Consider the following 27,961-nt stretch of genomic DNA (forward strand, 5'->3'; position numbering starts at 1 on the left):
CTCTGGACAATAAGCTCTGAGACAGCAGGAGCAAGTCTCACTTATGTTTGTTTCTGTAACACCTCTAACATCTGGCACTGAACCAGGCACACACCGGTGGTGGTGGGGACAGGTGGGTCCTTATGAGTCTCAGCTGAATTAAATACAGGAAGAGATGAAAAGGCTCTGAGATTACCACTGCACTCAGTCAAGGAGCCACCAACCAAGAATCATCTATTCTCACCCTGTGACTCGGTAGCAATGACGGTGCTGACCTTGGCACCCTCACTGAGCATTTCAGCAAGGCCTGACCAATGGTTTGGGTTCCCTCCTCTGCCAATAAGGGAAATCATGAGGCTTCTAGGCTAAAAGGAGCATTTGAAAGGAATCCTAGGAGTCTTGCATATCTATTCCTTTGCCCAAGGAGCATGCCACCCCACCCTCACTTTATACATGAGATAGGTGAGGCCCAGGGAGAGGAAACAGGTGTATCAGAGCCAAGCAGTGGGCATGTAGCAGTTTTAATAAGCTCTGGTGGTTTTCTCCTTTCAACCTGAAATCTCTTTCTCGATGCTTCAGAGAGAACAAATGCAATGTCCTCTGTGTCATGCAGGAGGCAGACCGGCCTGTTTTGGACATTCTACATTTTATAGAAGTTGTGTAGATACTGAATGACTTTGAGAGCAAATTCAAAAAACGTTATCCAAAGACTGGTTCTATCACAAATCTGGTTTTACAAAGCAATAACAGTATAAAGGACAAGATTTCAATTATTTATAAACACCTGCCCTTATCCTAAGATGATACTCAGTGTCTGGCTTAAATAAAATCAAGAAGTAATTCTTATCTGGAATCTCCTGACAACTACTGATCTTCCCCTGCAACCGGGGAGGCTTAGCAGTATGGCAGGAAACATCCCAGCAGAGTACAATTCTAAACTGCCCTAGGGTTTTTCATGCACTTATTTTTTTAAGTTTGAAATGAAGGTACAATTAATATGAACCAAGACTCACTGCTCTACGAAAGAGGGACACTAGCAGGTGGAAGGTCTGTTAGGTGCACTTTAAAAAGCTCAGGCCCAGGGGCAGAGACTGAGTGGCGGGAATAGGTAAATATTCCCAGAAGGGAATCTAGAGCTCAGTGTATACCAGGTTCATAAATACTTAGTTGAATCAGGCCTGATGAGTGAGTTCCATCCCTGAAGACCTCTGCATTCATTTATCATGCACAAGCCTCTGAGTTTCTTCTATGTGATGGGATAAAGTGGGGAGCAAACAGATTTGTGCCTGCCCTCATGGTGTTCACCCTAAAGGAGTTCAAGAGAAGAAAAAAATGTCCAAGTTGAAATACATCAGCTCTCCTCCAAACCTACCCCTTTCCTCTGCAGAGGCCAGCTCCTGTGAGCTATTAGGATGAACACGGAAGATGAGGAATGCTACACCATGTAAATATGGCCTCACCCTAGCAGTCTGCGTAGGTAGCTCCCTAGGAGAAAAAGTGAAGGGAAGAATTCTGCTTTTGTAGTTAGAAAATCCACTTTGTATGATCTTATTATGCTCAATTTCTGCATCTTTAAAAATGGAATGGGACTTGGCCTCCTTACCTCTGAGGTTATTGCAGAATCAAATGAACTGAAAATAATACCTAGGAACACGTCTGGGTACTTTTAAGGAGGTACCTAAACATAAGGAAATCACTTGAGGGGCCCCAGAAGACCCTCATAATAACAATCCTCTCTTCAAGAGATCACTATTAGAAACACTCATGGGTTAGAACCCTGTATCTAGAAAGCTACAGTCAAAATGCAAATAAGCATTACATCTAATGACTGGTAAGGGGATGTCAGGAATACCACACATATAAAGGCTGGGGGGATGAGATATGGCAGCAACAAAGCCCTTGGCTTCCTCCAGGATACATAAGGCAGCTGTCAGTCTGGAGAAGCCAGTCCTGGGGGAAACGGTCTTAAATTGGGTGTCAATGGAGACTAAGGGTACAGAAAGACTTCCTCCCCGACAAGCCATACATCACAAGCTGAAACTCACAACTTCTTTAATTATGAGATGGTGACTGTACATCACAAATAACTATCAACATATACTTACCATATCGGCTGCGATGAGACAGGAAAGGGAAGGAATCTTTCATTATCCAGGTCAGATTCCAGGCAAGAGAATCAGGAGGAAGAGAAGGCAGGTTTGCTGGTGACTCCAAGGAGCTCTGACGGGAACCTGAAAAGACAAAGAGAACACTGATCTTTGCCCTTGGGATGTGTCTTTTAGCTGTCACTCATATTGCTTATAAAAGAAAATTCATAAAAGGCTTTCATGACATCAGCTGGAAAATGAGGGGAAAAAAGACTGAGTCACGAGTAGGTTGAATTGACCTCAGGACCTCACTGCACATTTTCTACCAAGGGCAGCCAGATCGAAGAAGTCCGAATCTTGTGACCTAGGCCATGCCAAAGATCTCTGGGAGATGAACTAGAAGCCAGGCTACTTAATGGCTTGGCCTAATAGCTCTATCCAAAGTCTATTCTGCTTATCAGAATTTGTGCAACTTTACAGAGAACTTTAACTCATCTCATTTAAACAATGCCTCCACTCTACTTTATGTTCCGACTTGTAATTTCATCTAACGTTGTTTGCTTGGGTTATTGCCTTATCAATGAGAGTGTTGAAACTGCACTCAGAAGTTATGAGTTTTGACAATTGTGTTATTTTCAGGAAAAAAAAAAGGCTAGGTGATGAGTTTTCCCATAACTAAGAGTCCAGGGAGCCACAAAGGATTAATGTTTCTGATTTGCATGAGAGAAAGAAGGGTTGAGAGAAAAGGAGCAAAAGCAGCATTATTCCTTTGCTTAACAGCACCTCAAGTGGGTTTTGTGGGATGAAAAGTAATTATAATATAGCTACAAATCAAATGAACACAGGCTGCATGCTCTTATGCAGCTCTTCCCAGAAATCCCCAACTCAATCACTATTTGCTAAAGTTTTAAGGCAGGCAAAGCTTTTTCTGTTAAAAAAATAGAATCAGTTTGAGAATCAGTTCTGTTTAGGAGATAGACACGTAGCAAGACTGAGTGTGAGGAGAAGGCAAGGAAGGGAATTTCTTCTGCAGCTTCCAAGGGCGAGGCACCATGCTGGGCTCTTAACCCACATAATTTCCCAGTGACTCTCTGAGATAAGCATTACCATCCCTGTTTCACATATGCAACAACTGAGGCTCAGAGGGGCAAATGATGGAATCTGAAACTGAAGCCAGTTTTGCCTTGCCTCAGGAGGCCATGCTATACCATGGGTGGGCTGGTTTGCTACTCAGACAGTAATTGTTAAACCACCTGGACTGATTTCACAAAGAGGAAGAAGAGAAAGAATAAAAGGAAGCAACAGTAGCAGAAGCATTTTTTTAGCCTATTTGCTTTGTAGATTCTTCCACATCACCTCCAGCACGCGACCCTCCTTCAACCCTCTTTTAGTATCAATCCCTCTTCACACACTTTAAGGAAGTAACTGCCCTGAGTGGCCACAGCAGACTTTTGTTTCCAGATCGCTCTACTGTTTTATCTACAGGTGCTGCCTTTGGGTGAAGCCCACTTGTTCCTGCCACTAGAACAGAATGGGCATTCTACGTTCTCCTTCCTAAAAGAAACACTCTTCTTTCTGCCTTCCAAAGATTTGACCTGGCAGTGCTGGCTTCTGAGTACGCAGAAAAGAGTTTTTGACTTTTCTCCCACATCTGATCTAAAGAGATAAGAATTGAATTGGTTAGTACCCAGATACATCTTTTGCAGCATTTCTCCAAAATGGCTTAGAGGAATGCACTGAAAGGGGTCAGAAATTATGTTAGTAAGTTTCAGAGAGCAGCCATCTCATTTCATCCTCACATCAACTCTGTTTTATAGATGGGCAATGGGGCTGAGAGAAGTGAGGTCCAAGACCACACACGTCTACTTAGGAGCAGGCTTGAGTTTATTAGACTTTTAAAGAATTAATAATATTAATTGAGTGCACATGGACCAGGCATTGTGCTAAGTGCTTTAAGTGTGTGATTACATTCACTTCTTAAAACAATCTCGTGAATAAGTATCAATACTATTAGTGGGCCTTATTTTGAACCCAGGGAAACTGAGGCTGAGAGAGCTTGGATGCCCTAACTGTGGCCACATGGCCAGGCAGGAGACCAGAGGCAACAGACCAGATTGGCCTGATGCTATTGCCCATGCTCCTTCCACCACCCTTCATGGACCCCCACAAACTACTGCATGGTGCTTCTCAGTTCTGTACAGGGCCCTCCAGCATCCCCACGAGTCAATGGCTAAGGTCAGAGATGAGAGTATGCTCCAGAATGGGGCAACAGTGCGAGGGATGTGAGAAGGCTCTGACAACCAACTCCTTGCAATAACCCCCATGTGATTAAAAATCTGCATCTCTATGTCTGTGTCATCAGCATAGTTCAAATTTTAAGCAATTCTGAAGCAACAGGAAGACCAAGTCTAGGCAACATTTCCCTGTTTCACAATGATGTCATTTTTTCTTAGCCATACAGTTTGGGAATGGTATTAACTTCTTCCTGGATGTGAAGCACCAAGTGGATGGGGCTAGACTTCAGGAAGCACTTATGAATCTGTGGGTTTGCAGAGTGGCAGATGACTTTTAATATGGATAAGGGCCAGGTTATATATTCAGGGAAAAAAAATATCTGAAATCATTCAAAAGGAAGGGCTCTGAGGGCTGAGTCATGGCCCAGCAAGGAGCCATGGGCATCACTGTGAGTCATTCCTAAAGACATAAGCTTAAACCATTTTATATCCAAAAATGCCAATAAATACCTGGGCACCTTCAAAGTTAAATACTGAAGAGAAAGCAAGCATTTTCATCCCACCCCTATGGGAACTCCCAGAATTTCTGCTAGTAGGTTGGGTTCACACGGTCCTCAGAGGGAAGTGGATAGTGATTTGCCGGATCAGGCTGGGCGAGCTAATGGAGGCGTCACCCAAGAGGATGAGCCTCCTCACCTGAGAAGGTGAGGACCGAGAAAGACGCAGTCTACATGAATGAGGTTGTTTGCCCAAATCAGAAGCACTGACACAGAAATGTTCTCTAATTAAAGTTAACAGAATATGCATACATTTAGAAGAGAAAAAAGAAAGTACTGCATTTAAGTGCAGGGAAGAGGCTCTCTGCTCCCTTCACACTCCATCTCCACCACCTACCCCCCATCCTCAGCCCTGGTGGGAATGGGGGTTTCCGGCATAGAGGAAAGCTATGCCATAAGAAGCAATCCATTTAAGCAAGAAAAAATCTTGGCTCTTAGGGACTTCCCTGGTGGTCCAGTGGTTAAGAATCTGTCTTGCAATGCAGGGGATGCTGGTTCGATCCCTGGTGAGGGAACTAAGATCCCACATGCCGCGGGGCAACTAAGTCTGTGTGCCGCAACTACTGAGCTTGTGTGCCACAAGTAGAGAGAAGCCCATGCACTGCAATGAAGAGCCCACTCACCACAAGGAAAGATCCTGTGTGCTGCAACTAAGACCCGATGCAGCCAAAAAAATAAAATAAAATAAATAGTAAAACAAAATTTTTTTAAAAAGGGCTTTTCTGGTGGCGCAGTAGTTGAAAGTCTGCCTGCCGATGCAGGGGACACGGGTTCGGGCCCTGGTCCGTGAAGATCCCACATGCCGCGGAGTGGCTGGGCCCGTGAGCCATGGCTGCTGGGCCTGCGTGTCCGGAGCCTGTGCTCCGCAACGGGAGAGGCCACAACAGTGAGAGGCCCATGTACCACAAAAAAAAAAAAAAAAAACAAAACTTGGCTCTTTGGTGCTTCCCTCTGAGAACGTGAGGATCAGAGTAAAATGGGTCTCACCAGCACAGACTTATGGGGTGACGGTGTGAATTAAGACCCGCTGGCTCAAGTAGAGTGTACCTTGGAATCCGGGGGAGAGAGGCAGAAAGGAAAGGAGAGGGGAAAGTAGGAGCAAGAGCTTCCAGGTGCCCAAGTGATGGCCAAGACCCCCTGAGGAGAAAAGTAAGGAAATATATTCTGGACTGTGGGCATTACTGATTGGTTACAGATAAGATAGTTTTATGTTTTTCCTTTGGGGTGGGGGAGATGGAGATGATATCCTGAGCCCTTTTCCAGGCACCACAGGGTGTCTAGGCAGAATGAAACCCCCAACCTCTTGACGCAGCTTTTTCCACTGTGCACCACCCCCCTTGCATCCTCAGCTTAGATTCCAGTGTTCAACACTATCATAATTCCACTGTAATAATTCCCTTGCAAACAACTGCAACTCACTTCCTTCTTCTGTCCTTCACAATTGTCCTGAGCAGCTGAATGTGGTGGTAGGAGAGGAGGGGAGCAAAAGGGGAGGGGGAGTACACCAGATGCTGACAAGTCTCACTTTAAAATCATGACAACAAACCTCAACAGGACCCTCAGGCAGGACTGCCCAGGAATCCTTCTGAATTTGCTAATGGCTCAATTCACCCTCCCTCTCTCTAGACCCACTCCTTCCAAGTTTCTCTTACCTTCAAGCTTCCAATCCTCCACCCCCACTCCTCTACTTTCTCAGCTAGTGAACTTGTTTCATTGAAAAAAGAGAAACAAATCTACCAACTTACAGGTATCAGTACCTATATATGCTACCTTCTGTCCTGTTGTAACAGATATGCTGTCTACATTCCTAAGCAGTGGCAGCCTCTCCACTTTGGTGCTAATCTCATCACTTCCCAAGAAATCAGCTGTTGCAATAGTCTGCCCTTTCTCCTGCATCAACAATTTCCCCCCCTTCCAAGTCAATCTCATCTGCAGCAAACATACACCGTCTTAAAATAAGAAAAGAAAAAACTTCCTTGACCTTCACACTCTTCTTCAGCCATCATCCAATTACTTGCTCTCCTTCACAGCTAAATACCTTAAAAAGATTTGCCTATGCTTCTGTCTCTAGTTTTCTCCTCTCATTTTCTCTTTTCTTTTAATGTCTTTTTTATTTTTATTTTATTTATTTATTTTTGGCTGCATTGGGTCTTCGTTGCTGCGCGCAGGCTTTTTCTAGTTGCAGTGAGCGGGGACTACTCTTCGTTGCGGTGCGCGTGCTTCTCATTGCGGTGGCTTCTCTTGTTGCAGACCACGGGCTCTAGTCGTGTGGGCTTCAGTAGTGTGGCACGCAGGCTCAGTAGTTGTGGCTCACAGGCTCTAGAGCACGGGCTCAGTAGTTGTGGCACACGGGATTATTTGCTCCGCGGCATGTGGGATCTTCCCAGACCAGGGATCGAACCTGTGTCCCCAGCATTGGCAGGCAGATTCTTATCCACTGTGCCACCAGGGAAGCCCATCCCCTCTCATTTTCTTTTAAACTCAGTTAAATCAGGATTGTCTCCACTACTCCAGGTCAAGGTCACCAAAGACCCCAAGTTGCATACACAATGAACGAGTCTTGGTCCTTCTCTTACCAGACCTCTCAGCAGCACTGGACCTCGCCGATCCTCCCTGCTTCTTGGATTCTTAACATCTCAGTGACCACATGGTCCTTGGTTGCCATAGTTCTTGTCTCCTAGTTCGGTGGAAGGTCCTCTCTACTCTTCTTTGCCAGATCCTCCTCATTTTCCGGGCTGTACAAAAGGAACATTCTCCACTTGCCAGCAGTAACTTCCCAGGAGATTTCATGGCTGAATACTGTATTTCATCACAGTGGTTTTAACCAGCTGACAATGATCAATGACCATGAATTTCAAGTGACCCCAGGACACCAGACCCTTCCTGAACTTCACTAAAGTCTCTTAACCAATGAACAAGGGACTTGTTTTAACCAAGCATGTTCAGACTTATGAATTCATTCTCTCCTATGCAAAGTGCTGATTTTCAATTCTGAATTAGTATGACCACCATGTAACCTTCTTCCTAAGGCTTTAAAAACTCTGACTTGGGCTTCCCTGGTGGCACAGTGGTTGGGAGTCCGCCTGCCGATGCAGGGGATGCGGGTTCATGCCCCAGTCCGGGAAGATCCCACATGCCGCGGAGCAGCTGGGCCCGTGAGCCATGGCCGCTGAGCCTGTGCGTCCGGAGCCTGTGCTCCGCAACGGGAGAGGCCAAGACAGTGAGAGGCCCGTGTACCAAAAAAAGAAAAAAAAAAAACTCTGACTTTTATTCCTTAGAGAACTACTCAGTGAATTTCTTGCCTGACATGTAAATAAGCTCAGCTTTTTTTTTTTCTTTTTAAAAAATGTGATGGGGGAGGGAATCTCTGTTTTATTATTTGATAGTTGTTAAAAGTTGGGTAACTTGGGACATTTCTCTTCTCCATCTAAACTCACTCCCAAAAATGATCTCATCCAATTTCAAAGCTTTAAATACCATCTATATATTAATACTACTAAATTTATATCTCCAGGCCCAACCTCTCCCCTGAACAGCAGAATGTATGTCCAACTGCCAGTTTGAAATCTTCATTTTATTCCTGGGTAAGTATCACAAACTTAACACATGCAAAAATAAAAACTTGATGTCCCTCCACCGAAACCCAAGGTGTTCCCTATTTCAGATAGCGATGACAAAACTCTCCTGGTTACTTGGGTCAAAACCAAGGAGGAATCCTTAACTTCTTTTTCCCACACCCCACATCAGTTTATCAAACAATTTTGATGACTCTACCTGCATTTTGTCCCTCTCTTCTCTCCCCACATCACCTCTTACCCTGACAACTGCTATAAGCTCCCAGCTGGTTCCCTGCTTCTACTATTGCTCACCTTCAGTGAGCTCTCCACACAGCAGTCAGATTGACACTCCAGCCCTGAAATAGCATTCACGTTTCTTGCCATAGCCTAGCCCTTTAAGGCCCCACATGATCTGGCCCCGGTTCTCTCTCTGACTTCATTTCCAAACATATTTCCCTTGATCATGGAGCTCCAGCCCCACAGGCCTCCTTTCTATTCCTAAACTCGCCAAACACACTTCCATCTCATGGCCTTTGCACTGGTGGGTCTCTCAGCCTAAAAAGCTCCTCTCCCCTAGAGTCACAAGGTCATTTCCTCTCTCCATCCAGGTCTCTGCCCAAATGTCACCTCCTCAGAGGGAGCTTCCCGATCATCCTATAGGAAAATAGCACACCCCATTAACCACTCTCTATCACCTTGACCTGCATTTATTATTGCTTATATTTATATTCATCTGTTTATTGTGTCTCTCCTTAGTCACTGCTATGTCCCCATGCCTGGCACATAGTAGGCACTCAATAAATATTTGTCAAATAATGAAACCAGAGCCTTTGAGAAAATTATTAGCTCTGGTACTTATTAGCTGTTTAACTCAGGCTAATCACATACTTTACATGGGTTCACTAGCAAGCATGTTTTACAAACCTCCATCAATAAAATGTAAAAATGCTTCTCTTCTAAACGCTCCTTGGAACTGCTCCTGCCTTGCCTTATACACATTTTACTTATTTATTTTCCTCTCAACAATAAAACAATCAGTGACAGCCTGCTAGTTTCTCCCCTTATTTGAAAACACACTTAATAATGCATTCTTTTACAATGATTTTGTGTCACACGAAGCAAAGCTTAATGTGACCAAATAAATAGCTGTCCAGATGTCAAACAGCAGTGAGTGGGCACAGCAAGGCCCCGTGCACAGGAGAGGCCTCCTGCCTGGGACTGGCAGCCCAGGGAAACAGTTTCAGTATTCACGGGGCGGATCCCACACCTGTGCAGCCAAAGAAACCTTCTCAGTGAATTTACATGACTACTAGAGTCAGCGGTGATGTTGGAGTTGTGACAGGCAGTTCATTTAGTCTGAAAAACTGAGATGTGATTTTCAGACAGAAGAGGGAGAATTAGCAGATGTGTCCTTTGTCCTAAACACAAAGACCTCTCCACACCTTCTCCAGGCCTGGAAATTGAGGGGGCTGAACTAGAGGTTCACTAAGCTCTTCTCCAGTTCACATAGTCAATTCTCGAGGAGTTTGCTTTCACATTTCCTTCCAGCTGGCTCATTCAGAGAGGAGCTATTAGTGTCAGGGCGGAATTTGAATGGGAACTAAAAGGCCCCCACTTCACCTCACCTTTCACTAAACCCCACTCCCCCCTGACAGGAAGGTTTGTGCTCTTTCTTGGTAGCTCAAGTCCTGAAGCAAAAATTATTATTTCTCATAATGTTCTCTTGTACCATTGAAAGGCATAGTTTCAACACATGTTCCTTGCCTCTACCCGATCCCAAAAGGACCTGTGTATAACTACTGAGTTCATTCAGCGGTGAACCCCATATGTCAGTCAATAAAAGCAGGCATTCCTTCCCAAGGCATGGCATTAAGGAATATTGATGCAACACAAAGGAAATTGTCCGCATGGTTCTAGCTCTTGGGGATTGGTTACCTGCAGGGTATATTAGACCCAAATGAGAAAGGGAATCACAAAGAGGCTGCTGCAGAAATGGCTAAAATGTGTAAATTTGAAGCCATCACACTTTGGCCACTACTTGCTTTTTCGTCCTTATTTCCCACTCAGAATCCTTTCACATTCTATGGTCTCCGTTACACATAAGTCTCCAATCTTTTGCCCAAGCTGATCTCTGCCTAGAACGTCCTTCTTGACCTGCTGCTTTCCTAAATTCTACCCTTTCTTAAAGGCCGAAACCGAATCCCTCCTTCTCCAAGGTTGCCCATCTTTCCTGAGCTGGAGCCGCATCAAAGCAGTTGAGCTGGGATCTGGAGTGGCCCAGAGCAAAACTTGACTGGGCCTTCCTCCTCCTTAACCACTACAGCTTATTGCCACCTAGGAAGGTGCCATTAGACCACTTATCAAACAGGCCGTTCAAACTACCTTGGTTGTTCATGACAATGAAGTATAATACTTTATTAATTTCGTTCACAAGTCTCAAGCTCATAGATTTAGAAGAAATTAGCAAAAACTTTTCATGGAGGCTGTTGTTCTGTCTCATGTAGTATATGCTTCCCAAGGTCAAGGTCAGGGCCAGATCAGGGGCATAGACCCCAGGTAAGCCCTGATACCATGTCTGTGTAGGCCATTAGTGACTCATAATTCATGGTCAAAGCCAGACAATGAAGGTAATATGACATTCAATGTTGCCCCTTTAGAGTTTGTGTCCCAAGTCACTACATTGTGATCTATCTAGAGATGACCTCAGTGTCCCAAGAAAGAGCTCCTGACTGGCCTGTGAGCCTGCAATGTCTCCTCTTGCCGTGGAATCCCTGCTCCAGGTGTGCTTGGTCCCTGGTCCTACCTACCTAGGCCAGGTAGACTCACTGGCTTTTGGTAGTAGAGGAAGAATAATTGGCATTTGTACTAAGCCAAGAACGCAACAAAGAAGGTATCACTCTCCAGATAGCCTGATGCTTCACACACACACACACACACACACACACACACACACACACACACACACACAAACACAAGCACTCCTCCCAGGCCGGAGTGCTTCCATTAGCAGGGCAATGTGACCCTGTGTTCTGGGTCCGTTTCTGTGGCTTGTTCATACTCTCTTTATGAAATTTCCTCCACTGTGATCTCGAACCTATCTTCTCCCCCCAAAATACACTGACTAGAATAATAATCAAAAGGAAGACTTTGAACTGCCACCAGGCCTTTCATTTTGTGATCTCAGAGAGCTTTACCAGGCACTAAATAATTAATGTACAACAAGCGACATAAAGCCCAGGCAGCCTAGGGAACTAGTCCCTCAATGAAGGACCCTTCTCTTTGCAGGTGAGGGAGTGACTGTGGGGACAACTGCCACCAGCAGGCCCAGTAGTCTCTGGCTGAGTTGGACAAGAAGCTACAAACTATCCATAAACAACTAGTCTTCTCTTGACCTGATATTTCTAGTTAGGAAGCGACAGTTACAAGGGTGACCCCTGGGGAGGGCATGGCCCATTTACACTAGAAGACGTGACCTCCAGCGTAGAGGAGTGGATCCTAACTACTTACACGATCACTGTGGTTTATGACTTACTGATGCCTTTCAGGGCCTCTCACTCTCATAATCCTTACAATAGTCTGATTAGTTAACCCGTTTTACAGATGAGAAGACTGAAACTCAGAAAACACAACTGCCCTACCGAAGGTCACATAGTGAGAATCATGATAGGACATTGGACTGAAGACCCTGATATATGGACCAACCAGAAATGCCACTCTTCAACACAGACCTCTTGAAGATGATGTTGATTGCCCTGGAGAACAGTGACAGTGTGTGAAATACAGAAGAAACACCGATCAGATTGCAGGTGCCTGAAGCATTCTCCTAACTGAGGACTACAGAATCCCTTCAGGTCAACCAAGAAGGTGACCTAGAAACACACACCTTCAGTCAGGGCAGCTGGCTCTCCAGGGCCTCAAGCTCAGCCAGCACTGTTTCCATGACAACCACCAGGTCTGATGCTTGGCCTTGAAATGGGGCCTTGGCTGGTCCAGGGAAATGACATTTGGGATGGGGAGATGGAGAGGGGCAGAATAATTTCTAGTAACTTCCAGCCCTTTCAATCCTTCTTTACCTACTTGTCACTCCTCTCATTCCAGAAAAAAAAGAGTCTATCCTCCAGGAAACCACACTTTAAATACTACTTTGCTCAGAACAAAGACCTTTCACCCATGGCTGGACACATTTCTAGAAACCAGAAGCAAAATTGTCTACAGGCTGCTGTGTTAGATAGAGACCTGAGTTCCTGGGAACAGTGATGTTACCGTGAGACCTTGGGTTAGCTACTTAACATTTCTGAAGCGTTGTTTCTCTACCTTTAAAACTGAACTCATCGTGCTTTCCCATCCAACTTTAGGGATGCTCTGAGAATTAATGAGACAGTATATACAAAGCCCTCAGGCTCTTTTGAAGAAAGATACATCAGAAATCCTTGTGCTGTTACCAAAGGGCATTGTCATGATGATACATTTTAAAACATTCTTCACCTGTATTACTAAAATAAACTCAGCTTAAATTAAAACAGATAAGCCAATAACCTAATTTGCTTCTCCCTGTTCTGGTGCTGCATTTCCCTCTTGCTTCCATTCATCTTGCACTGTGAACAGCAGTGGTCAATGTTACCCTTGACTCCTATGCGGAGACCCAGGGTGAGAGAGTTGGGAAGGATTGTAAATACTGTTTATGTATGTCTTCCCATCATATATACGAGGAAGCTGAAACACAGGAAGGACCAGTGCTTTACCCAAAGTCATCTCATTAGTGAAAACTCAAGAAACTGATCTTCTGACCCTTCATTCTGTGTCTCGCCTAACCATGGAAGAAGGTAATAAAGAAAGAAGGAGGGGAAAGAAATAGAGTGACATATATTTTGTTCCTTAAACCTTTAAACTACTGCTCTGTGCAATACTCTGGGATGAAAAAGAAAGTAAGGGAAAAGCCAATACTTCATGTGTGCCAATTATGCATACAGGCCCCATATTGGGTATTTTATAACCATTGTCCCATGTCAATCTCACAATTTTCTCAAAGGGGGATTATTATCCCCATTTCTAATGAGACCTAAGGCTCAGAGAGATTAAGGAACTTGCCCAAGGTCCTGGAGCCAAAAAGGAAGGAGCTAAGATTAATTCATTTGATGAGTATTTATTGAGCATCTCCTATGTGCCAAGCTCTGCCCTTGACAGTTAGGATGTATTAGTAAATAGAATTAAACATCTCTCTTAAAGCTTACAGGCTGAGGAGCTTAGAGTGTGGTGGGGCAGCAACAGACAGCAGTCCAACAACTTCACAAATCCTTGCAACATCTCAGGGTCAGTGCACGTTATAAAGGAGAGATAGATGGGGTTTCCCTGGTGGTGCAGTGGTTAAGAATCCGCCTGCCAATGCAGGGGACACAGGTTCAAGCCGTGGTCCAAGAAGACCCCACATGCCGCGGAGCAACTAAGCCCGTGTGCCACAACTACTGAGCCTGCGCTCTAGAGCTCACAAGCCACAACTACTGAGCCCACGTGCCACAACTAGGTGGCAGACTTTGGAAGCTGTTCAAAGTACCTCTGTAAAAGCGCCATAAAACACCTTGGGGAAAACATGAAAGTCATGCTGCCACCATACAGATGAGCACCCTGGAATTAGCTGCCAGAGCAATGTCTGAAAAGAGAAAATTCAATGGCCCACATTGCTGCCTCCTGGTTTGCACCGCCTCCAAATCGCCTGACTCTGAAAGCAGAGGCAGTAGTTTGGAGCCAGCAAGTGTGAAGGAATGTCGGAGCTGTTATTTGCCTTCATGCAGCACATCTTGAGTGCATCTTTTAGAAAGATAATTTCAAATACTCTTTCAGTTTCACTACAGAAAATCCGAAAAAAAATCAGGAAGGTCTAGAGAAGAAAATAAATATGACCCATACCTCCACATCCAGAAAGCCAGTGTTACCCTTTTATAGTATATTGTTTTGTGACTTGGTTTTCACTTGCTTATCAAGATAGCATTTGGCTTAAGGTCTGTTGAGGAGATGGAGTTACTCTCCACCCGTGAGATCTGTGTCTGCAGGACTGAGAGACGTCATCTCCAGAAGACCTGTGGGCCAGCACCAGCCAGCTCACACCTTGGGGCACAGATGCTAAAACCATGGAAACCTGACACGCTCTCCGCCCACAGCATGGGCCTGCAGTCAAAGGCAACACAGGACAGTCTTTAGTGGGAAGGCGGGACCCTGGACTGGGTAGAGTTGAGAGCAGCTGGGATGTGAATACAGATAAGTCAGGGGATGCTGTGTACCCTCAGCATCACTGCACTTCACTGGGCAGAGGGGCAAAGAACTTCTGCTCCAGTAGATGCCTTAAAGAAGTCACAAGATTGTAGGAAATGTATTTCAGTGCTTGAACCTCAAGGATAGATGCAGTACTCTGATTTCATAACTTAGGAAAGATTGTTTTAAAAAGAGAAATCCCATCTTATTCTCAAAGGGACAGTCAAGGAGGGTAAACTAAAGACAGAGTTCTATCTCTCTGTGGCCAATGATATACCCAACAAATGCATGACAGCTCTTAAAGCCCCTTCATATGCATTCAAGCCTTTGATTCTTACAATGACTGTGTAAGATATTTTTAAAAATCCCAACTTAGAGAGGAAGAAAATGAAAATCAAAGAGGTTAAGTCAGTGCTTCCTAACCTTTTTCTATATCATGACACACAGAGAAAATGATAATATTTGTATGGCCCACTGGGGTAAACAGAAGGCAACTGGCTTCGGGTGAGGATGGGACTTTAGCCACACCTGGTCCACCTCAGCCTCCCAGAGTTGCTGAGGGCCTCAACAGTTTGTTATCTCTGCCTGCCAGCTGGCCATCTACAACACACCCATGACACGGCACACTGTTGGGGAAGAAAGCTCTGGGCCAAGAGGTATGGCCACAGTCACAATTATGAGAAGTGACAGAGAGCGCCCTTGCATCTTGCCCTGGGGACACTTTGAAACAAAAACAGAGATGTTAGCCACAGAGGAATCCAGGACTTACTCCATGGGCAGAGTCAGGAAAAGAGCAGGTGTGTCCAACACTGTGTCATCACCCACACAAAGCAGGTGATTTTGGTAAATAAGGGTCTTAAAGTTGGATCTGATAATGCCTTAGAAAGTTCCCTGCAAGCGTTTATAACTGCTGAGATGCTTCACCAAGAAAAGGGTTGAAACTCAGCTCCTTTCTCTACTCTGGGAAATTCAGAAAATAATTTCACAGGATGGTTATTGAATGGTCCAAAAGTAATGATTACAAATGACTGAGTTAACTGCTATAGTGGCCTCATCTGTCATCATACCGGAGTCTTATCGGAAGTCTCATCAGAATTAGTGACTCATCGTGACTGATGACATCTGCTGACCAAGCCGGCTTGGCTCCCTCCCTTGCCCCTTCAATCATAGTGGCAGGAGGAGCCTTCTAAGGTTTGAGCATAAACTCTGAGGAATTGCCTTTGGCAATGATTCCAGGAGTAGCTTCCAAGATAATGGACACTTTCTCCCCAAGACTTCCTAGGTTTTGCTGTCACTGGAGATTCTGGGCAGCACTGGGACATGATGGCTACCAGCACGTGTGTATAAGAATCTAAACCCTCTGAATAAAACCCTGCTGAATAAAACGTTATATTCAATACGAGTAGTTTACACTCAAGCAGCATCTACACAACATTAAACTTCTGGATGGGAAATGAAAATATTTCCTCAGTTCCCTATCTCCAAATGCAAACCAAAGGTTTCCATTCTCATCAGGATAGCGTGCCCTGTATTGATCCAGCCCAAGAGAAGCAGCCAGGATTGAGAATTAAAAATATTTGGAGGAGATGAATGAAACACAAGCTAATTGGATACTACTACTTATATTACTTATAATTGTGTATAAGAAGGCACCTGACCTCTAGGGAGGTTCTGTCCATGACCTGGAAAGGCAATTCCCTACTAATTGTTCACACTCAGCAACAGATTAGCAGTGGGAGGGGAGGCATCACTTTGCCCTGAACCTTTCACACAGGGTAAATAAACTCTAGGTTTTTTTTGCGCGGGGACACATCCAGAGACTTCTGGAATCCCGACACAGGTGAATAAGTAGCATATCATTTCCTCCATAAAATGCATTGCCACAATAGATAGAAAAATCAAATTACCCACTAAGCGACTTGTGACCACACCCAGCCTAAGGGTATGAGGCTTTCAAATTCTTACCTAAACAAAATGAAGATTTGTTACATATAGTGGAATTTGGAGACACTTGCAAATAGTAGAAACTATGACTGTTAAATCTGCCACTACTAAGAAGTTGCTGTAGTCAGAATGTGAAAGTTACGGGGATAAAGCCAGATCCCAAAGCTACTTTTCCAGGTACACTGGGGTTCACTGGGGGTATGCTGGGGTTCCAGACTTTGAAACAAGCAGAGGGGAGGCAAGAATTGTTAGCACACACCCTAGAAGTTCTATCTGTGGCTTCCTCACTCTCCAGATTTGTAGATCTGTGCAGTTTTCTTGTCCGAGATAAGTAGCAATTATATCCACAATAGGGTTAACTCACCCATGAGGTGAAAAAACTGAAGGGAGACATGTTTGTGGGTTGCTAATTGTTAGGGAGACCCCAAAAGTAAAGACATTGGGCTCCTGACCTTCCAGAGTGGATATAAGTGGTACGGATGTTAGACCAACAGAGAGAAGCTCCAGAATGAGAAGCAGCCTGCTGGTGAGAGCAAGAAAAAAGCTAGGAAGTGAGTAGATGAAAATCCACTCACAGAGCCAATAGGAGAGCATGACAGCAAAGAGAGAGACACACAGGTGGCTAGTGGGGCCCTCACCCTGCTAGTGCAAGGGGGAACTGAAGGAGAGTAACCCAGCCGGGCTCCCCAGAAGTCATGTAGAAATTAACAAGCATGGTCAGGGAGGACAAAACCTGATGTCACCCCAGCAGAATGAAATGGCAGCCAGGGCCCCTTCCAGTTTTGAATTGTCATTTTTTATAGAGATATGTGATAGGACGTGTAGGTTTATAAAAGGAGCCGTAAACTAGATTAGGAAGAGGATGCCAGATGGGGAGTCCCAGATGGTATAATATCATCTTGGAGTTTAGATCATGGGCTTAGACATGAGACTGACCTGAAATCAACTCACAGCTCCAACACTTACTACCGCCAGGGTGACCTCAGGCAAGCTATTCAACTTCCCTAAGCTTCACTTTCCTCATCTGTGATGTGGGAACAATAATAGGCTCAACCTTATATACTTGCCTTGAAGACTCCATGAGAAAGTGCCTAGGAACCACTTAGCACAATGCCTTACGTAGAGTAAGCATGCAGTAAATGCTCTTTATATCACCATAAACAATAATGTATTATTATTACAGTAAATAAAGGAAATGCTGGACAAAATTTGAGCACATCCATTAAGAAGTCTGAGTTCTAAAATTTCAGAGAGAGTCCACATGGTGCCTAAGAGGGAGAACATGAGTTTTGTGGGCAGCAGGCAAAGACCTGAAATCCATACACAGCCACATAGACGGGGCAGGTTTTCAGAGCTGTGTAGACAGTGACAGCGGGGGTTGAAGGGACGGTCTCCAGAAAAGGTGGCAATGAGAGCTTGGACCTGCAGATCCTGGCAGACTATTCGCCTGTGTCAGAGAGGCCAATAGTCGATGGCCTGAATGTAGAGTTCTGATGCTTACAAAGGGTGGAGAGGGCCAGATACATTGTCAGTCTGAGAGGTTACCAAGGTGAGAACTCAGGCATGGAAAAACAAATTAGGTACCCAATTAGGAGGGAGACTTGGAGAACAAGCAGAGGGACAGGGCACAGAACCAACACTCGACTCAGGTGTCAGCCTCTTTCTGACCCTGTTTCCTGGATTCGTTGACTGCAACCGAGTCATCTGTGCTCTTTATATTCATTCCCCTCACCCACATTCAAGCCCAGACATACAGTGCTGCTGCAGACGATCTCCATCACCGTCTGGAAGCTCTGAGCAATCATGGAGATTTCAAGTTGTGCCAGAGAATAGGAGACTGGCTAATGTTTTCAGATTTTTTTTTTTTAATGAGAAAAAAGAATGGAGTTAAGAGACCATAGACTTAAAAGCTTAACAATGCTCTCTGGCAAAATTCTAAAATGGATAATTAACCAGAGGGCTTGGAAAACTTTAGAAACATATACTGATCATAGGGAAACAAAACGAGTTCAGTAGGAATAAAACATGGTCAGATTAAGGATAACATTCTTACTAACCAAAGAGCAACAGATCTCCTCCCCACAAAAAGAAAAAGTATAAAATCAAGACCCTATAAAATAAATAGATCCTGATCTCCTTTCCTCCCTTATTCCCTCCCTGTGTCTGTCCGTCTATCTCTCTCTCCCTCCCTCCCCTTCCTACACTCATATACAGTAATACAAATGGCTAATAAATATTTGACAAAAGTTCCACTCCAACAGTAATGAAAGGAAAGCAAATTAAAACACTGAAATGCTACCTTTTACTTACTGAATCAGAAAATATTTTAAAATAATTAATACTTTAAATAGCTTGAATTAATTTAAACTAAATTTAAAATAAATTTTAAAATAATTATGCTGAACACTGATGAGGGGCAATGAGACAGACAATTTTATACTTCCCTGGTAGGAGTATAAATTATAAATTTAATGTCATTTGTAATAATAAAGTAATGATGGCTAACACTGAGTGCTTACTATGTATAAAGCCCTATACACATGCATCATTTTATTTATTTATTACAACAACCCTATGAAATAGATATCGGATATCCTCATTTTGCATCTGAAGAAATTAAAAGGATAAGAGTGTCCAAATGCCCCAGAGATTCTGATTATCACATGTCATCTGGGAGAGGGAGGATGAGGGTGAGTGGGGAGAGGATGAGAGGAGAGGATTAAAAAGTCCCACAGGTGGGCTTCCCTGGTGGCGCAGTCGTTGAGAATCTGCCTGCTAATGCAGGGGACACGGGTTCGAGCCCTGGTCTGGGAGAATCCCATATACCGCGGAGCAACTAGGCCCGTGAGCCACAACTACTGAGCCTGCGCGTCTGGAGCCTGTGCTCCACAACAAGAGAGGCCGCGATAGTCAGAGGCCTGCGTACAGCAATGAAGAGTGGTCCCCGCTTGCCACAACTAGAGAAAGCCCTCGCACAGAAACGAAGACCCAACACAGAAAAAATAAATAAATAAATTACTAAACTCCTACCCCCAACATCTTCTTTAAAAAAAAAAAAAGTGCCACAGGTGATCCCGATTTGGACATAACTATCAATATCTCTCTGATGAGAATAACAATACTGCATTATACTGTACATAAGCAATTTTGGCAATATTTAGAATCTTAACAGTGTTCATATCACTGAATTTGATTCTATCTTATGAAAAACATTCTAAGGTTATAAAAATATTTGTGAAGAATTATACTCTACAGTAATTTTATAATGGTAAATGTTATCTCAGTAACATTGAGATAACTTAAATATCTAGCAATAGGTAGAATGATTAAGTAGTAATAGGAAAAATAATAATAACTTTTATTGTATGCTCATTATGTGCCAGGTACCAGTTTAAGCTTTATTTGAATTGTCTTATGTATTCCTTACAGAAACTTTAAAAGATAGAGGTTATAATTATCCCTATTTTGGATATAAGGAAACTGAGCCGCAGAAAAGTAACTTCTCAAGATCAGAAGATAACCATGGCAGCATCAGGACTAGAACCCATGCAATTTTACTCTAGCATTTTTACTATTAACCGTCAAATTCTATATATTTATTTCCATGATGAAATATTATGAAGCCATTAGAGATAACGTTTTCAGAGAGTTTTTCATAACAAGAGGAAATATTTACATTATACTCTTGAAAAATTGCCTATATAGTATGATCTCAACTATGTAAAAAATATACAAAGAAAATGCCTGGAAGGAAATACACCAATTAACAGTAATGTCTTTGAATGGTTTGGTTATGAGTCATTTATTTTCTTCTTTATATTTTTCTGAATTTTTCTAATTTACTAAAGTAAGCATGTGCTCTTTATATTTTTAATTATTTTTAAATCCAGGGTGAAAAACAAGGAAGTCATCCTCATGCCAAATTACCCTTATTTCCATTTCGACAATGTATTTTAAAATTTGAGGGACTTCCCTTGTGGCGCAGTGGTTAAGAATCGGCCTGCCAATGAAGGGGACATGGGTTCGAGTCCTGGTCCAGGAAGATCCCACATGCCACGGAGCAACTAAGCCCATGTGCCACAACTACTGAAGCCCGTGGGCCTAGAGCCCGTGCTCCGCAACAAAGAGAAGCCACCACAATGAGAAGCCCGCACCGCAACGAAGAGTAGCCACTACTCGCCACAACTAGAGAAAAGCCTGCTGGCAGCAACGAAGAACAAATGAAGCCAAAAATAAATCAATTAATTAATAAAATAAATAAATAAAATAAAATAAAATTTGACAAAGTAACATATTTAGTGCAGTAAGAAAGGGGGGGCATCCCTGGTGGCACAGTGGTTGAGAATCTGCCTGCTAATGAAGGGGACACGGGTTCGAGCCCTGGTCTGGGAAGATCCCACATGCCGTGGAGCAACTAGGCCCATGAGCCACAACTACTGAGCCTGCACGTCTGGAGCCTGTGCTCCGCAACAAGAGAGGCCGCGACAGTGAGAGGCCCGTGCACCGCGATGAAGAGTGGCCCCTGCTCGCCGCAACTAGAGAAAGCCCTCGCACAGAAACGAAGACCCAACACAGCAAAAATAAATAAATAACTTTAAAAAAAAGAAAGGGAACAAATGTAACAGAAAATATCTTGAATTATTTATTAATGGAACAATGCTTCCTGTATTATGTAAATTAAAGAGGATCAAGATTAAGGCTTATTTACTCTTGAATTTCTACTCCCTTTACCACAGTATCTAACAGAGTGCCTTATGCAGTGTTAACTTTTGGCAAATATCTGCCGAACGAGTGATCTTGTCTTGTTTAATATTTTTTTAAAAATCAGTGACAAGGCATCGAAGAGATGTTTATGGAATTTGTAGTGACAACTGATACAACAGAAAACAGACTCAAGATTTGAAATTATCTAAGCCAAATACAGGATGAAATATAATACTCATTGAAGTTTTCAAGGTATCAATTATTTACATATCAAAAGCCTCAAAATGATTTATCCATTGCTTTGCTTCTAATTCTAGAAACATCCCAAGGAAATAATGAAGAATATGCACAAAGACTTAGCCTGAATGATATCCCCTGTAATACTTGGTAACACTTAAAGATTAGAAACAGGTAGATATATAACAGTGATGACAGGTTACATATACTATGGGTATCCTTAAAATACAACATTACTCAGTAAAAGGATATTGTAGAAATTTATTTATTGATTTAGAAATATTATAATATGTTAAGTAAAAGAGGCAAGTTATAAAACAATACAAACAGTGTGATCCTAGTTTAGTTAAAATACATATGTTAGATAGCTACAGATAAATGCATGGAATACACATTGGAAGGCTAGACATTAAAATGTTAGCAGAAGATATTGTTGAATGGTGTAATTATGGGTAGTTTTGTATATTTGTATTTTTTTCATTATACCCTGTTGAATGTGAATTACTTTTTTAAAAATGTAAAAATATCCTCTATACAACTATAGAATGTGTTTTAGGGTGTTGTAGTTGGTGCTGATTTTACAATATTTCATGTAAAAAAAAAGTCTGGATGTATGATTGCCCTAAGCTCTTATGTAGCTAGCAATGCAGCATGGCAGCTAAAAAGACGTTAATTCCAATCTTAAGTGACACCACTAGCAGCAAAACCTCCAAACTATAGGCAGCATTGACTCCCCTGGGCTCTGCAGTGGGCAAAGAACATTGATAATAACTGCATTCAGTTCTTATGTTGTTTTAGGAAAAGAACCAACAAACCTGGGAGTCCAGAGTAAAACAAGCAGGTAGCAGGGACATCTGCTATGAGCAAGGTTTGCCCAGGAAAGAAGAGTCTACTGAGAGGTATTACCTCTACCATCCTTCCCAGCTTGGTATCTGCTGTATTTTACATAATCCTCCCTGTTTCTACCACTAGGAAACATCCTGGGCTGGTTCCCCAGAATAACACAGTACATTTGTCTGCACAGAGGATGGGAAATGGCTGGAGTTGAACTTCAGACCCTGCAATTTAGAGCCAGGAGGAACACAATGATCCTGTTGAGAGTATCTGAGCTAAGCTGAGAAGGAGAAAGACAGGCACAAGAGGGGATGAGCAAAACTGAAAGGCTGGTGGGCCTAATGAGAGCCTAGAAACCCAAAGCCTGGCGTGGGAGGAGTTGAGAAGCAGAGAGATCACCAGCAACAGCAAGACAGAAAGACAGCTTGGGCAGTCTCAGATCTGGGAGGAGCTTATGCTATATTACACTCATTCATTTATTTACCAAATACTACCTGAGGACTTGGGTGCTGTAGACATAAAACTGAGTTTCATACCCAAGTGGCCCTGGCCCTCATGGAGTTTAGAGCCTGTGTCAATAGAAAAAGAACAACCAAATGGACTTTGTTGAAAAGTAAATAACACATTACAAATTTACATGTTCTTTTTGCAGAAGAATCATGCTCAAATTCTACGTATCATTACTTTTTATCAGAAAATAGGCTTCCATGTTTATGTCCTGACAGCATAATTTAGCATAGGAGCCCACTGGACAAATTCTTTAACTTGCACAGCCATCTACTACTTTGTTGTCACCCCAGATTTACAGGGTGGTGATAACGCAGCTCATGAAGAAGTCCCTGCTCATATTTAGAGGAGGTTGCCCAGGTTTTTAAGACCAGGAAAATTTTGAGGCATGTTTTAGGTATATATATCTTAGGACTTTCAACATGGGGAAAGGGTGTCAAATGAAAAACTGAAATGATCATACAAGGACTGTTGGAGACAGACTCATTTATTCCCTATTGGAACTGAATTCATTAAAGACTGGCCTGAACTTAAGTACATAATTGGCCCTATCTGACATTTTGAAGCTTTATGCTTAAAGTTTCATGAGACTCAAAATGAAATGTTTGTAAGTTAGAACATGGAAGAATAGTTGTTATTGATAACTCAAATCTCAAAATAGCAAAAAATAATTTCTGTGACATGTGATTTGAAGGGTGCATAGAAAAGGGTACAAAAAACATGGTTAAATATTTTGCAAAGTTTGATAAACCTGGATTTACATTTCCATCCTACCACTTATTAGGTATGTGACAGAGGCAGATTAATGAATGTATTTGAGTCTCAGTTTTGTCATCTGTTAAAAAATGGAATGGGGATATAAATTCCACTTTATGTAATTACTAAAAGATTTCATGAGATGTGTATTGTGAATACCAAGCATATATCAATGACTGCTTTAATGTGAGTCTCCTCCCCGCCCCACATTAGAATTAAATTGTTGGAGGCCAGCATGGGTTTTGACGCTGCAGCCACTGATTCACAACATGGCACTGCAAGGAACTCTATCATCATACGTGCCAGGCATTCGGGATGTAACTAGGAATGTAGATAAAATGTCAAAAACATCTTTCAGTTCATGTAATGAAGTTTTAAAAAATGCATTTATAATGTCTCTTTTATCATTTTTATTGCATTCAATTCAGCAAACATTTATTGAATGCCTACACCATCCATATTCATTCTCTAGTTTAGTGGAACTTCAAAGAGCTATTGCATTTCTCTGTGAGATGAGAGACTGGTGTTTCACATCTCTCATTCTGACACTGAGAAGTTTTCTGGCCCCAACTCTGCAGGGTCAATATACTTGACCTTTAAGCTTCACTCTGGTACTAAGGAGTTCTATCAGCTTCATGAATTAACAAAAAATAATGCTTCCCACATAGTAGGAAATCAAACAATTATTCAATAAAAAAGGGAAGAAAGAAAGGAAAGGATGGAAGAAGGGAAGACATTCTGAAAGAGGGAAGGAGAGGCACCCCTAGTCAGTCACACACAGATAGATAGACAGATGGCAGTCAGAAGTACAAAGGACAGTCAGACAGACAGAGGGATAGGTGGTTAGACACACAGAGGGATAATCAACAGACTGATAGACTCTTACTTATCCTCTTGTTCTCTTATCTTTTGACCATGACAGTTCTTACCTATTTCATGGGCTACTGAAACAAACATTTTAAAAATGAAAGCATTAGGTTCTAAATGGTAATGAAGAGTGTCAATATTAAGTGTCAAATAAAACAGACAAATCACACTAACATAAGAATACTTGATTTGTTAAAATTTCTATAATCTGCCTACTGAAGCCAATCAATTTCAAAAAACAATCTGATAAAGAGGTCAGATTCATTCTGAACTTTTCGGTCGAGCTACTTGGTTAATAAATCTAGCCAGCCCACGTTTCCCCTAGTGACATTCGTCTAGTCATTGGGAAGCCCACAGGGACCAAGCTCTACTCCTTTCTTAAAATTAGAGTCGTCCTGATGATTCTTCCAAAACAAAAGTCTCTTTGGCCCTCATCCGCTTATAAAGTTCCCGGGGCAAGCTGAAGGCGCCATATATATAGACTGAATGGGACTTAAGCTGCATAGATCCTACATTGCTATGAGGGACCCTAGTTGGTAAGGCCTGGCAGTTACATGACTGAGGTCCAAAGGGGATTTGGAGGAGGAGCTGAGGTGGGGAGGAGAATCACTCAGCCAAAGTGCTGGGACTCAAGGTTTAGTCACTCATGAAAAACAAGCTAAATATTTTTGCAGTAAAACCTGAAATCTGCTTCCCCTATCAGTGAGAACACTGGCCTCCTGCATGCCAACATCTTCACAGCCACAGGGCTCCCCTGGGACTTGGAGACAATCTCTATCACTTGACAAGGCCTGAGTTTCCATTCAGCCTCACCTCAGGCAGGGCCTGTATGACTATGGATGAACTGGGGAGGGAGGTTATTTTGCCCAGGGCCCTATTACTAGAGGAGACTGCAATGCCAGGTTCATTACGTAAGGTACCATCTTTAACCCTAAGGTGGCACTGCTGACCAATACCTGTAGGGCAAGCACTCAAAATTGCTTTTCCCATAGTAGGCATGGGCTACTAGTGCTAACACCCTTCTCCAGTTGCCCTTGTGATCAACGGCCTCCATTTACAGGCTGCCGGACTTGGACAGAGACCTGGGCTGGAGCTGAGAGAAGAGATGGGCCGCCCTGCCTCTGTTGCAGGTTGTGAGCAAATTACTCCCTGGCTGTGGCTCTCGTTTTACCTACAGCCTTTATATCCACATCTTAGATCCTCCACCAAGCTGGGGATCCAACACTGGATGTCCACCCCTTAGTTTAGTGATCTAACCAACTGAAGCCAATGACCACAGCTCAGGGACAGAGAATCTCAGGCAGGAGACCACTGGCATGTCAAACCTGACCTACTCTCCCATTCTAGCTAGGTGATCAAAGATGCCTTGGGTTGCAATTTCAATTGAGGTTCCAATACCAAACCTCTTATTCCCTCCTTTTCCTTTGCTCTAAGACTGACAGAGCATCCCACAGCGAGAGCCAACCTTACACACAGCTGCAGTCAGTACAACAGCTGCAAAGCCCAGCTGAGGAACAGGGTCCTTCATGTGCCAGCCATCCTTCAGTTAAGGACTCATAACACCAAGCACCTTTTGTACTTTGGCAACATCTCTGCCAATATCACAATAATGGCCAAGCTCTAGGCAGTAGAAGGATAGAAAACGCAATATCCCAGGGATATAATCCAATCTCAGCAGCCTTAAACAGACTAAGAAAAACAAGTTGTGTTCCGGCTGGGCTCTCAGGACTAATGTTTTCTGACATTGAGTTTCGTGATCTGCCTGTCCATGGTTGGAGGGGGTAGATAAACAAACAAATCCATTTTTCCACATTGATATTCTATAAGCTAGCTGAGATCTCTAAAGCCTCTACAATCTTTTTTTTTTTTTTTTCTCCAAAGCTTGCCCAGAAGTACTATTTAATTAGAAGAGTTTCTCCTGTTTCTATTAGAGGTATGACGTTTGATTTGGAGACCTGGCTTTCAAAGCGACCCTTTCAGGCAGGCTAGCTTTTGTCCAACAGAAAAGCCTAGCCCATGACAGTTTTGTACACAAGACAGAGCAGGACTCACCTCAGTGGTATGAAATAAAAGAATAATTGAAGGAGGCAATAGACTTGGAAAGAAAAGCCAACCACTTGGCACAGGAAGGGGATGAGAACAAGGATACAGGGAACAGCCCAGATCACTTTCACTTTGTCTTCAGAGAGCCCCTGAGGACCGATTTCTGTTTGAGCTGGAGCCTGTAGTTTTGACAAAGTCCCCAAACATGATCCCTAAATTGATTTCAAATCCTTCTTCAGAAGAAACTGAAATGATAAAACAAACAGCACCCTTTAGAGACCATCTGCCAGAAATCACTCAACAGACGGGGGCATAATACTATACACAGAGAATCCTAAAGATGCTACCAGAAAACTATTAGAGCTAATCAATGAATTTGGTAAAGTAGCAGGATACAAAATTAATGCACAGAAATCTCTGGCATTCCTATACACTAATGATGAAAAATCTGAAAGAGAAATCAAGAAAACACTCCCATTTACCATTGCAACAAAAAGAATAAAATATCTAGGAATAAACCTACCTAAGGAGACAAAAGACCTGTAGGCAGAAAATTATAAGACACTGATGAAATAAATTAAAGATGATACAAACAGATGGAGAGATATACCATGTTCTTGGATTGGTAGAATCAACATTGTGAAAATGACTCTACTACTCAAAGCAATCTACAGATTCAATGCAATCCCTATCAAACTACCACAGGCATTTTTCACAGAACTAGAACAAAAAATTTCACAATTTGTATGGAAACACAAAAGACCCCGAATAGCCAAAGCAATCTTGAGAACGAAAAACAGAGCTGGAGGAATCAGGCTCCCTAACTTCAGACTATACTACAAAGCTACAGTAATCAAGACAGTATGGTACTGGCACAAAAACAGAAAGATAGATCAATGGAACAGGATAGAAAGCCCAGAGATAAACCCATGCACATATGGTCACCTTATCTTTGATAAAGGAGGCAGGAATGTACAGTGGAGAAAGGACAGCCTCTTCAATACGTGGTGCTGAGATAACTGGATAGCTACATGTAAAAGTATGAGATTAGATCACTCCCTAACACCATACACAAAAATAAACTCAAAATGGATTAAAGACCTAAATGTAAGGCCAGAAACTATAAAACTCTTAGAGGAAAACATAGGCAGAACACTCTATGACATAAATCATAGCAAGATCCTTTTTGACCCACCTCCTAGAGAAATGGAAATAACAACAAAAATAAACAAATGGGACCTAATGAAACTTCAAAGCTTTTGCACAGCAAAGGAAACCATAAACAAGACCAAAAGACAACCCTCAGAATGGGAGAAAATATTTGCAAATGAAGCAACTGACAAAGGATTAATCTCCAAAATTTACAAGCAGCTCATGCAGCTCAATAACAAAAAAACAAACAACCCAAT

General features: G+C 42.8%; 1 protein-coding gene across 1 annotated transcript in view; it reads right to left on the reverse strand.

Moving 5' to 3' along the window:
• ALK (ALK receptor tyrosine kinase) overlaps window positions 1–27,961 on the reverse strand; it is a gene marked incomplete at both ends in the record, with an annotated part of 718,218 nt that overhangs the window by 500,528 nt on the left and 189,729 nt on the right. The window contains one exon of the mRNA XM_082851437.1: window positions 2,085–2,210. Coding sequence (XP_082707563.1) covers window positions 2,085–2,210 — 126 coding nt within the window. The remainder of the gene's footprint in view (window positions 1–2,084; window positions 2,211–27,961) is intronic.

Source organism: Leucopleurus acutus, assembly GCF_964270905.1.
Source record: "Leucopleurus acutus genome assembly, chromosome: 12".
In the NCBI taxonomy this organism is placed as follows: domain Eukaryota; kingdom Metazoa; phylum Chordata; class Mammalia; order Artiodactyla; family Delphinidae; genus Leucopleurus; species Leucopleurus acutus.